This window comes from Alexandromys fortis, unplaced genomic scaffold (genome assembly GCF_014885135.2).
Source record: "Alexandromys fortis isolate MF-2015 unplaced genomic scaffold, M_Fortis_MF-2015_v1.1 scaffold_45, whole genome shotgun sequence".
Classification (NCBI taxonomy): Eukaryota; Metazoa; Chordata; class Mammalia; order Rodentia; family Cricetidae; genus Alexandromys; species Alexandromys fortis.
This window is the reverse complement of record NW_026067926.1, coordinates 5,525,334-5,538,597: the sequence shown is the minus strand read 5'-3', so window position 1 is coordinate 5,538,597 and position 13,264 is coordinate 5,525,334. Positions and strand designations below refer to the sequence as shown.

The following is a 13,264-nucleotide window of genomic DNA, read 5'->3' as shown; positions in this document are numbered from 1 at the left end:
TCAGTTGGTATCAGGGTAGGGCCCCTGGGGTCCCGCAGGTGACGCAGCATGGCTAAGCCCATCTCAAAAAGAAACCACATTATTTCAGTGGTATCTGCCTTCACTTCCCAGCCAGGACGGCTGAGCAAACCCCGGGCTATTCCTCCTACAGTGTCCTGGAGAGTCTCAGAGCAGGCAGGCTTGACGTTCTCCTCCCACCTTTGGCCTTCTCTCTGTTCCTAAGTAGCTGACTTTACAGTTACATAGATCTGAGTTTGGATCCTAGTTCACCTACAACCCCAAGCCCATTGTCTCTAAGTGGGGAGACGGACAAGCTCATAAAGAAGGCTCAGAGCAGGGAGAGTAAGGTCTTTTGCGTCCTCCCTCCACAGTTCCTGTTTCCACATCTCCTCTTCTTTCCTTATCTAGTTGTTCTGTCCTTCCTCTTTAGCCATTGGTTTTTAAAGACAGGGTCTTCAGATGTGGCCCAAATTGGCCTCCTATCTAGAATCCTGCTTTAGCGTACTGAGGGCTAGGATTATGGCTCTGCGCCACCATGCCTGCCCAGCTTTTCTGTTGTCACCTTTTGGGGGGCACTGCTTTATCTCATTTTATTTTCTTCTTTTTGTTAGCATACTATTCTTTCACTTATTTGGAAATCTCACATAAACACCCCAGTCACCCTCACCTCCCATTCCTCCCAGCCCCTCCCATCCTTTTGGCCTCCCCCCAAAAAATAGATTTTAAAAAAGTTCAGTTTGTATTGTCCACATAATCACTGGAACGTGGTCAAGTTCTCAGTGGTCAGCCCCCCCAAAGAAAAGTGAGTCCCTCCTCACCCACACCTCTACCAGTAACCATCAGATGTGGAGAGCTACACCCCAGCATCCCTAGCCCAGTTTTCAAGAGTTCTCCTTGATGGCTTCCTGTCTAGACTGCTACCCTTTCTTGGGGGTGAGGTGGGGGCAGGGGTTGCCACAGAAGCCTTCCATATCTCTCCTCAACTGCTGTTGTTACCTTTGAATCCTTATTTGATCTGCATTTATCAACATGTTCACTACTAAGCCTTTACCTTCGTGTGTGTGTGTGTGTGTACATGTGCACGTTTGTATGTGAGTACAGGCATGTATGTGCCATGGAGTGCATGTGGAGGTCAGATGACAACCTTGGGTGTTGGTCCTCATCTTCCACCTTCCTTGAGTCAGAGTCTCTTGTTCTAATCACTGTCCATCAGGCTAGCTAGCCCACAGGCTTCCAGGGATCTTCCTGTCTCTGCCTCCATCCTCCCTATGTGTGCTAGGACTGTAGCGTATGTAGATTCTGGATGATCCAAACTCTGATCCTTACACTTGTGTGGCAATCTTTTTATCCACGAGTATCTCCCAGTCCCCACAGGCCTTCAACTTAACTGTCCCCCCCCCCACTATTCCAGATAGAATCCATATCTTAAAGACCCTATCTGGCCGGGCAGTGGTGGCGCACGCCTTTAATCCCAGCACTTGGGAGGCAGAGGCAGGCGGATCTCTGTGAGTTTGAGGCCAGCCTGGTCTAGAAGAGCTAGTTCCAGGACAGGAACCAAAAGCTACAGAGAAACCTTGTCTAAAAAATAAAAATAATAAAAAAAAGACCTATCTACCCCAAATACCCAACATTCATTAAACAACATTATCTCTCTTGAGGGCTCCATGGAATAGTAGGAACAGATTATGGACCTAAATAAAGAAGCCCAAGGCTGAATAGCTGGGCTTTCCATGGACATTCTGTAGGCTCTAGCTATAGTCTGAGAGCAAAGATCCTTTACCTGGTAGGTGCCGTGGGGAGGGATGTAGTATGTGTCTCCAGGAGCAATGTAGTAGTGATCCGTTTGAATTTCCTTACAGTAGAATGTGGACAGGAGGGACAGCAGGAGACGCCTGTCTTTGTCATCAGTCACTCTGCCCCCATAGTTACATTCCCCTGGGGACAACATCAGCAGAAGGAGCTGAGCACAGGGATGGCTGTCATGAACTTACACATTAGCTTTGAGCAGCGGTTTCTTTTAGCCAAGCATCCCTCTTTTAGCACAGGTGGTCCAAGGACACAGGGTTGCTTACACCATACCCAGCATGGCTGGAAAGGTCTTTTGTGTTTTATAGTGGTTATCAAAAATAATACACATTCCCCATATCGAGGATTAGGAAAGAGAGTCTAGATGGAGGAAACTGATATAATTATCAAACATTTTACCAAAGGTAATTATTCATGTTAAAGAATCTTCCAGACAATTCCCCCTGAGTGTTTACATATGTATATATATATATATATATATATATATATATATGAAATACGATTTAAGCCGAAGGCTCTGGAATGAAATAGTCAAGAGTTCTAATTCCATCTTGACACTTAGCTTTTTCTTAGGTCAGAAGCAATGGGAACTGGAGGGCCCAGTTTATACAGCTGTGGATAAGAAGAGGTGGTCCTTACACATACATACTTCAGAAAGACATTGTCTTCTTCACATACTCTTTTGACGTCTGACTTTCTCAACTCTAAGCCACCTCCTCATCATCAGTCTTTGAGACTTGGATTTATGTACTCAGATTTATACATATGGAACTATATCATTCACCAGGGATGGTGGCACAGTCCTTTGATACCAGAATTTGGGAGACAGAAGCAGGTGGATCTCTAAGTTCAAGGCCAGCCTGGTCTACATTATGAATTCCAGGACAGTCAGCATTACACAGAGAGATTGTGTGTCACACACACACACACACACACACACACACACGTACAAGTGTACCCAGAAAGGTGGGCTCATTCCAAGCTCATCCATTTCAGGAAAGGAAAATTAGAATGAAGTTAAAGGGGAACGTAAGCAGCCTAAGTTGGAAGAGCCACAGACAGGTAGTTAAAGGAAACTCGTACTGAGTAAGGTGAGCCCTACAAGAGCATCTTCGCTGTGAGCCAGGCCCTTTGGACTGCTTCAGCTCTTTATGAACATCCCCAGACCTTCAGCAAAGTTCATTTGGAACACACTGCAGGTGGTTCCAACCATAAGTAGGTCTAGGGAGGGAGAGTCTGGGATAAACATTCTGGGGGAGCTGAGTGAGGCCTGACTCTACAGACAGCAGAGGTCACCAGGTCATTAGCAACATCTGCTCCTAGCCTTCTGCTGGGAAACAGCATACATTCCCTCCATTGAGGATGTGTTCCTTCCATGGAGGAGACAACCCTGCCTGATTACCATTGGTTTCCCAGTGCTTACCTGTGAGCGCTCGAGCCCTCTACAGAACTGTGGAAGAGCAGCCCCTATTCAGCCCTCTTTCTTTTACATGGGCACGTATGTGCACATATGTGTGGAGGTCAGAGGTCAGCCTCAGGTATCATGCCTGCTCAGGCACTGCCCACCTTCTCACTGGCCTGGTATTTGCCATTTACACCAGGCTGCTGGCTAGCAAACTCTAGCCATCTGTCTGTCTCTGCCTCTCTGGCACTGGGATCCCAAGCACATACCAAAGTGCCAAACTTTTTATGTATGAAACAAACACTTGATGGACCAAGCTATCTCTTCAGCCCATGCGTGTTTCTGTTAGCACACTTAACACCGCATTGTCATTTGTTTGTTTACATTTTCTGTCATCTCAGACTAAGCCACCTGGCCGTGGAAGCCTGTATCTTAATTCTGGCTTTGTTTTTTTTTTTTTTTTTTTTTTTTTTTTTTTTTGTGTCCCACATGACAAGAGGCCTTAGCAGGCAGAAGATCGGTATTTTTTGAATGAACGAGGGAGGAGTGACTGATGGAGGGTAGGATCTGAAGAGCAAGAGCGTGGAAAATGGTGCCAGAAGATAAGGGCAGCAAAGCTCTGTCCGTAAATACCTGTCAGGTAGGTCAGCGCTTCAAAGGGCACCTCCTTGTAATCATTGAGAAACATCTGGATCTGCCGCATGCTAATCCTCAGGTCAGATTCATTGAATTCATAGGGGATATTCCAACCTGCGAGAGGCAGAGAAGAATTACAGACTTCGGCGCTGAGAGCTCTTAATTTCCACTCAGAAACTGAGCAGGAAAGGTAAGCATCACTACGGATCAAGGGCCTCTTTCAGCCCTGAGTATTTAGCACCTAGCTGACTATTTGCCTTGATTTATTAGCAACACGGCAGCCATTCTGCCTGAGAAAGCATCCATTCTAGAATCGGCTTCCTTATGGGTCTCCCCGTTCGTGAAGGAAGATGTTAATGTCCTGGAGTCTATGGGACAGGATTTATTCAGCCTGCCTGGAAGACTGGGAGAGCACGGGGCTCCAAGACCAACATGGACAGCACAGCTGAGCAGGAGCGATGGCTGGGGGGCCAGTGGAGCTGCTCTGGAGGCTTCTTCCCGCACTTCTGGAAGAGCTGTAGGGCCAGTCTTCCAGAAAGTGATACTCAACTTGTGGGTTGATGATTTCACAGGGTATTTTTTTTTAATTTTTATTTCATGTTTGTGAGTGTTTTGCCTGCATGTATGTCTGTGCACCGTGTATGTGCCTGGTGCCTGCAGAGGTCAGAATTCTAGAGGCATTGAATCACCTGGAACTGGAGTTACAGATTTGTAATCCATTGTGAGGGCGATAGGAACCAATGCTGGGTTCTGTGCAAGAGGAACAAATGCTATCAAACACTGAACCGTTTCTTCAGCCCCTTGCAAAAAAAATGTAATTCCCTCTGAAACAATCATATTCAAATTAAGAACGCAACTTAATAAAACTCATATGCTGAGAAAAGCACAATGGGATAGTTGGCTTGGTGACAAATTGCTGCATAGATTTCTGAAGTTCTGATGTGAGGAGGAGGATGGGGTGGGAGCGGAGAATATGGGTGGGAGGGGGAGGATGGAGTGTGATGGAGGTGGGTCTTATATCTTATCTGTTGCTTTCATTGGTTAATAATAAAGAAACTGCCTCGGCCCTCATAGGACAGAAAATTAGGTAGGTGGAGTAAACAGAAGAGAATGCTGGGAAAAAGAAGCTTAGTCGAGGAGTCGCCATGGTTCTCCCACTCCAGACAGATGCAGGTTAAGATCCTCCCTGGTAAGCCACCTCGTGGGCTACACAGAATATTAGAAATGGGTTAGAACAATATGTAAGAGCTAGCCAATAAGAGGCTACAGATAACGGGCCAGGCAGTATTTAAAAAAATACAGTTTCCGTGTAATTATTTTGGGGCATAACCTAGCCATGCGGGCGGCCGGGTGCCGGGGACGCAGCCCCGCCGCTCCTACTTCAACAGGAGTGGGGGGAGGAGGATGGGGTGGGAGGGGAGAATACGGGTGGGAGGGGGAGGATGAGGTAGGAAGGAGAGGGCAGGGTAGGAAGGAGAGAGGTAGAAGAGGGAGGATAGAGGTTGGAGGGGGAGGGGGATGTGGGTAGGAAGGGGAGGACAGGGTAGGAGGGGAGAGATGGAAGAGGGAGGATAGAGGTTGGAGGGGGAGGGGGATGTGGGTAGGAAGGGGAGGATAGGTAGGAGGAGATATGCGTGAAAGGCAGGCCTGGGGCTGTCCCCTCTCTTCCACTCTCAATGGGCAGTCACAGGGCTGTGGGGCTACCTGGGTTGGAGGAGGGCGATCACCCAGAGGATCCAGAGGAGCGGGTGGGGCAGGCAGTGGGGGAAGGAGATGAACAAGAACAAAGCATGAGGTTTGGGTATGGAGATGCCATAACGAGACCCATTAATTACTGTGTATACTAACTTCAGAAATTAGTTCTTTAAAAAAGAAGGAAAGGAATAACCAGAAAGAACCATGCAGAGGGCAATTTCCCTCTGGATTGACCTAAAGAACTGTTAGGAGACCCCACAGAGGGTCCTTCCAAAGGAACAAGGTCATCGGTGAGGCAGGTCATCCACCATGGAAGACAAAAAGACAGCAGTTGGATAGTTTAACTAGCAAGCTTATTTAGTTACTCACTGGTTAATTTCCATTGGTAAATAAATGCATTACAGTCTTTTAAATACAGGCAAGTGCCCAGGTGTATTCCTGATTTCATAACTATGCACATGTAGGCAATTAACTCAAATGCTGTAGGTTCCTTGGTGACAACTCTCCAGAGCATGGTTATTATGCCTAAAATAAATATGTCCCGTTCATTATCTGCTTCACTCTTTGGAGGTTCCCTAATTTTGAAATATCATTTTTGTGTGTGTTTGTGTGTGTGCACACATATATAGAGGCAAGAGATCAACCCTGGACATTACTCCTCAGATGCCATCCACTTTATTTATTTTGAGATAGGGTTCTTACTGGAACCTGGGGCTCCCTCAGCCAGGAGGGCTGTGTGTCCTGCAAGCCCAGCACACACAGTCCACCTCCGCAGCACTGAGACTACAGATGCATGCCCCCATGCCGGCTGTTTATGTAGCCGCTGGGACCGAACTCAGGTCCTTGCTCCCATCCCCCAGTATCACTCTTTACTTTTTTGCATTGACTTGGTTATGAGGTTCCCAGATTTAGAGAGGAAAAAAAAGGGGTATTATATGAAAATTTAATCCCAGACAAACAACAATTCATACTTAGCATAAATATTTGCTTGGTCATTCCTAGAGCATGGGAATTATCTTTCTGGCCACACCATCTCAGTGCAAAACCTGTAGATTTCACCTGTGTTCTATCTCCAGGTCACCTGGACATGTGGTCATGTCTCACCTAGGGCTCCATAGTTCCTCCTCTCTTGGACAATAGCGTGGAAAAAGCAAAGTCCAAACAATAGTTTCTGCCACATCACCGGCTTTGTGCAGCTTTGAAAGAACACGGGGTCTGAGACCGGGTCATTGAGGTAGGAGCGGAGAAGGTTGGCCCTGAGCCCTTTTGGGGGCTCGTTGGTCATTTTGATTCCATTCTGAAGAATGCTGACGGGAAACTTCTCCGATGGATAACTCGTGAGCCAGAGTCTGGAACGACAGAAGACCCGGTTGCTCAGAGTAATGCCATAAGTTACACTGATAAATAGTGGCAAAAATAACAGCTACCATTATTAACCATTATCATAAGTGACAGAATGAAAAATATTTTAGACTTGGTGGGCTTACATAAAGCCTGCCCAAATAACCGAGACACAGATAACATAGGAATATTTATGAATGTTTTTCAATAAAACTTGGTGTATGGACAAGATTTGATTTTCATATCATTTTCATGTGTCATGAAATATCATTTTTCTAGGTTCTTTTTCTGATATTAGAAAAATTAGAGGGCAAGCCATACCAGAAATGCAGCCGGCTGGATTTAGCTCACAAGCCAATCTCATTCCCTGGTCTGGAATAAGACAAACCTGCCTGATTTGAAAGTGAGTGTCAAGCCTGTCTGGTTCCATCTATGAATGCTCTTTCCATTTGACGAGAGCGCCATGAAGTCCAGAAATACAGATCAGAGGAGCAGGCAGCCATGCCAGACAACAAGTGGTATTTTCAGCAACAATAATTGTGTAAGAAACAGTCTTGCTACATCTCATCTGGCGATTGAGCATGGGCCCCAGGGCCCAGGCATAGGAGTGACTTGCCTAATGTGCAGGTAGCATGCTCTGGGCAGCTGTCTGAGAGTGGAGGCTCACAGGCCAGTGTGATTGGTGGAGGAGCTGGTTCTGTGACAGGACACTGGGTCTGGGTCTGAGCTATGGGCCCTGAGGGCCTCAGTGCAGAAGCAGGTGTCCGTGCCAGGAGGAGGTGGTGGGCATTCTAAGAGGTGACCCTGAGCCTGGATTGGCCCCGTGTCTTCTGTCCAGTTTCTGTGGTCCTGGGTTGGGTCCTACACTCCCACAGGAAGCACTCTGCTCTCTACGTGGGTTGGGCAACAGGGGCACATGCAGAAAGTCTGCTGGCGTGAGGCAGAGAAAGCCAATGACATTGCAAACATGACTGAAAACAGTTCACACCAAGTGTAAAACTCTGCCTCGAGGCCTGTGCCAATTCTTCTACCCTTGAATCCATAGACAATCCCAGCTGAGTCACTACCTACAGTTTTGTGTCTCTGTGCCGAGCCCATCACTGAGGACACGTCTTCTTGGGGATCCCATCACTAAGCCTGATTGGCCCTCTGTATATAACAGATATTCTCAATCTGTGGGTCTCAACCCCTCTGAGGGTCACAAATCAGATATATCAGATACCCTGCGTATCAAATATTTACATTATGATTCCTAACAGTAACAAAATTACAGTTATGAAGCAGCAATGACATATTTTTATGGTTGGGGGGTCACCACAACATGAGGAACTGTATTAAAGGGCCACAGCATTAGGGAGGTTGAGAAGCACTGGTGTATGAACTTGTCAGGACACCTGGTTATCTGTCTGCTGCTGGTCACAGAGTACTGTGTGAGGGACTCTCTGCCAGTGAGTCTGGGGCTACGCACAGCATGTGGGACCTCCAGGTGATCACTGGCCAGATGCCAGGTGTCCCTCTTCTGGCTACCCAGACCATTCTTCCTCTGCAGCGGTCCTGTGAGGAACATCATAGGAATTCCTGCCTTTATATATAAAACCATCTCTTCTACTGAACAACGTTGACTGCAAGGCTCTCACATGTTGGTGCCTGGATCACATGGTCCCCCCACTGCCCCGAAAGTGAGTCTACACAGTTCTCTCAACAGTGATGGTTGGACTCATTCTGGCCTCTCCTTTCAGCCTCCAAATATCATGCTGCTCCCCCATTCTGTGGGATTGCTGGAGTCTCCCAGGGATTACCTGCTAGGTCTCAACTCTAATGGGTGATTGACGTCTGTGTCACACAGCTCAAGAGTTTTGTCCTGGTCTGAAGAGTTCCAAGTTAAGCATTCTAGGGAGAACTGGTTGGAGTGAAAACATGTTCTCGCCATCTGCAGGAGCCCAGGGGGCTATGGGGTGGTTCTCTGTGACCTTTTCACTGCTCCCGCCCCTGTAACTGTTGTTGGAGGGGGAGAGGCCAGATGGCTGGAGCTTGCTCAGAACTTCTCAATGAAGCAGGGAATTCTCTGGTGACTGTGGTCTCCCCTCCCTGCAAACTGGAAGTACTCCTGTGGAAGACATCTGCCCTCCTTTAACTCCTGACGGCCCGTGATTTCAAACACAGGGATCCCAGCTGAGCCCCATAGAGGGTTGGGGTCTTCAGGGTACATCCTACCCAACAGGGGAAATTCCTTTGGAGGGTACCATGTCATATAATTCTTTTTTGTTTGTTTTGGGACAGGGTCTCGCTATGTAGTTCTGGCTGGTGTGGAATTCACACCAGGTGATTCTTGGCTGCAACACCCCCACGGCCTGCCCAGTGGCCTTTGCCTTGCAGCTTCCATGGCCCAGGCATTTCATGGGCTCCCCTGGTAGAGCAGCTGCAGGTGAACATGTGTAGAACAGAGGTGGGCGTGAGTCTTGTGTTCCAGGCAGAGCAGAGGACAGGCCTTTCCTGGGGACTTGACAAGGCTATGTGGTCACCTTCCTTCTGGACACACACATCTGGCTTGCTGTCTTTGAAACACTTGGCTTGGTCTGGCCTGGAACCTACCAGGGAGCAGCAGGTTGGCTCTAGAGTAGGGTATGCTAAGGCCTCTTAAGCACCTTGGATCCCCCTTTGTCTCCCGCCTTGGTTTGAATTTTCCTATCCCTAGGATCCAGGCCCCTTGATGGCTGTAAAGTCCCAAGAGGAAATTCAGAATTAAGTAGAAGGAAAAAAGGTGGCTCTTCTATCCCTGGTCCAGGCCCTGTCCTGGCACAGCCCAGTCTGACCTGAACATCTTGTGATGATGGACATCCCTGAACAAAAGCATTTTTAACATCTGAAGTCACGCTCTGTTTTGATCTGTTTAGGTTTCTGTACCAAAACAAACACCAGTGGCACGTAATAACAAATGTTACTAAATCCTACTAAAATAAAGAAATAAAACCCCAGAACCTTTATGACAGTCAGTCTACCTGCATAGACACGACTGCATCAAGTTCTCTAGCCACTTCCTGCCCCATATCTCCCACAGTCACAGGCTAACTTCACTTTCAGAAATGCTGTTCCTTCTGACTGGAATGTCCTTGGAGAAGTCTTATCCATGTTACAAAATCCCATCAGTCATCCCTTTCCCCTTTTTACAGCCAGCTGCCAGAATGCAGCTGTCTTGTGCTTGAGCTGGGTCCCAGAGCCTTGCCCAGATGGGGCGGCCTCTCACCTGAATTTCGAGTTGGTGTTTTCAGGGATGATAACCTCCTCACAGATCTTCTCCAGTGCAGGCATCCAACTTGTCGCCAAGTGGCAGTTCTGAAGGACCACCCAGGTCCCGTCTTGGATGGCTTTGTGGATCATTTTGGAAGCAATAGGGCCTTGGCCTTGGCCAAGGGAGATGGTCTGTGTTTTGGTACCTCCCATGCCAACATCATCTGCAAACTTCAGCAGACCTGAGACCAGGAAGAAAAATGATTTTGAAAGAAGAGATGGATAAGAGTAATAAATAGTTATGATTTGGGGTATAGAAATAAACTCATTAGCCTCTGTTAATTGCTCTATCATATCTCTCTTGGTGGAACTTGAGATATCTGGGAGGCTTGCGAATGGAGCAGCAACTGGCTCCTGTTTGTCATTTTTTCTAAACACACGGACTATGTATTATTCTCATTATTCAGTGTTTCCTGTTAATGTAGTCCAGGCTAACTCTAACCACTAATCCTTCTCCCTTGGCCTCCTAAGTGCTGAGATGACAAATATGCCCCATGATGCCTGGCTCTGGCTTTGTGCCCTTAAGGGACAGGAAGCTGGAACTAAGACTTACATATAAAGGTAAGATCCTCTATGGGCTGTGACTTCAGGCTAAAAAGGTCAAAAATCATGGATGCTATTGAACCAAAGCTGGAGTGGAAAAGCCAATAGATCTTCAGTGAGAATCAGAACACCAGGCTCATCTCACGTGGGGATGAGGGACATGAATTCATAGGAGTCTCTAGTTGGGGAGTTCCTAGCTGAGAATTTTCACATAAATTAAATCCCTGGAGCACCAGGATCTGCATGTGCAAACTTGTTCTATTTACGGTGGGGGAGACAATACATTTAAAAAAACAAAACAAAACAAAACAAAAAAAAACAAAAAACAAAACCATTTTTTAAATTGATTCTTTGGAAGGTTCACATCATGCACTCCAATCCTGTTCACCTCCCAGTCCCTCCATCCCCACCCCTCACCCCTGCAGTATGACCCCCCAATTTAATTTAAAAAAGATCAAAACAAAAAAAAAAAACTCCACCTCCCTCCTCCATCTTTCCAGCCCCTCTTCATTCATCCTAGTGGCATGGGGTGCTGCAGTGTGTCACACAGTGTACCCCTTTGTCCAGTCGGCCCCACCCACAAAATGTTCATTGCAATAGTCACTGGTGTGGTTCAAGGCCTCCAGCACACCATTGTCGCTGGGCCCTCACTGAAACTCCTCTCAGACATCCAGTTGCAGCCCTGAGTCGTGGTGATGCTGTGGTTATTGTTCCACAGACCAGTCCCTTCACACACTCCAGCAGGGCACAGATTGGGCAGACGTTAGGGTGGGCCAACCCAAGGCCCAGGATGTGGGGCTGGGTGGTGGCTGAGCTGGTTGGTCTGAACCACTGGGACCACCCCTTAGACAAGGATCAGAGCCATCTCTCCTAGGCCCACACCATAGGATAGTTCTCCCACACCTGTGGTGAAAGGTGGGGCCACCTCTTTTGGGGACACTCTTAAAACTCAATGAGGATTCCACAAAGTGACATAAATTTGGTTATGGATAATTTACTATAAAAGTATAAGCCACACTACGAAGTCTATCGTCTATCATAATAAGGGATAGTCAAAACACAGAACAACCAGAATTAATGCTCCAAGGGTTAGCTATGGCCTCTGAAGTGGGCCAGTGGTGCTCCCTTGACTCATAAACCGAAGTGCCAACCTCAGTTTCTCACAGTGTGACTCTGACTGGAGGTAGGTCTTGCTAGAGGCGACTAGGTTAAAACAATATCTTTAATTATTAATCCAATATGACTGACCGATGTCCTTCTAAGAAGTGTATGAGAGCAGAGGGGAGGAGGCATGGATGCACAGAGGGAAAACCATGTGAACACAGAGGATGGGCATCATAAGCCAAAGGGAGCTAAGAATTGCTACGCATGACTGCAGCTCCAATAGTCTGAAGGCTGAGGCAGAAGTTTCCCAGATCTAGGGCTAGTCTGGGCTACATAGTGAGTGCTAAGGCAGCCTGGGCTGGAAATACCCTACCTTAAAAATCAATAAGCAGAGGCCTGGAGAGAATGTTTCAGCAATTAAGAGCACTGACTGCTCTTCTAGAGGATCCAGGTTCAATTCCCAGCAGCCACATGGCAGCTCACAACTATCTGTAACTCTAGTTCCAGGGAATCCCATGTCCTTTCTTTTAGCCTTCTCAGGCATAGGCACTGCACACATGTGGTACACAGCCATGCATGCTGACAAACATCCACACACATAAAATAAATATTAAAAAGCAAATAGATACCATCTTAAATAAATTACACTACTTTAAAATAAAAGCAGACACTGGGCATGGTGCGCACGCCCTTAATCCTAGCACTCAGGAGAAGGCAGAGGCAGGTGGATCTCGGAGGCCAGCCTGGTCTACAAAGAGAGTTCCTGGACAACCAGTCCTATTACTCAGAGAAAAACAAAAATAAATAACAAACAAAACATTTTATAAGAAAATTAATGAGCCAAAGAGAGAAGCCTGGAAAGAAATCACCCCAAACGCCTTGGTCTCGGACTTGGGGCCTCCATAACTGTAAGAAACTAGGTTTGTTGTTAAGCCATCAGTTCATTGTACTTTTGTTACCCAGCCTTAGAGAGCAAGTAGTGTTAGGAAACTCCCATGGAAGAAATACATCTGAAAATAACAAAGATGGCATATTAACCAGAATGAAATTCAGAATTCTATTTTAAATAATGTACAAATTTGGAACAAAACAAATGGAACTATCAGGCTGGGCACGGTGGTGCACACCTTTAATCCCAGTTCTGGGAAGGCAGAGGTAGGCAGATCTCTGTGTTAGAGGATAGCCTAGTCAACATACTGAATTCCAGGTCGGTCAAACAACCAAACAAACAAATATACAAATCCCAAACCAATCTGTAGGGATAAGTCCCACCCCTTAGGGGGTGTGTTCGCCTCAGGCTAAAGTTCTCCTATAAAATTGGTGAGCATGCTCCCAGCGTCCTCTTCTGCTTTCCTGGTCTCCGCGGGAACAGTGGTTCTGTAAGTCTATTCCTCCATTAAAGCTGTCTATATTTTGACAATCTGTCTGCATTCGCTTACGCCGTTACAT

The 13,264-nt window shown here is 46.9% G+C and overlaps 1 protein-coding gene across 1 annotated transcript in view; it reads right to left on the bottom strand.

Moving 5' to 3' along the window:
- Nucleotides 1–13,264, bottom strand: part of Dnah3 (dynein axonemal heavy chain 3) — a 171,033-nt gene that overhangs the window by 10,014 nt on the left and 147,755 nt on the right. Inside the window, exons 54-57 of the mRNA XM_050143254.1 lie at nt 10,125–10,350; nt 6,644–6,888; nt 3,842–3,958; nt 1,781–1,935 (exon numbers count right to left, since the gene is read on the bottom strand). Coding sequence (XP_049999211.1) covers nt 1,781–1,935; nt 3,842–3,958; nt 6,644–6,888; nt 10,125–10,350 — 743 coding nt within the window. The remainder of the gene's footprint in view (nt 1–1,780; nt 1,936–3,841; nt 3,959–6,643; nt 6,889–10,124; nt 10,351–13,264) is intronic.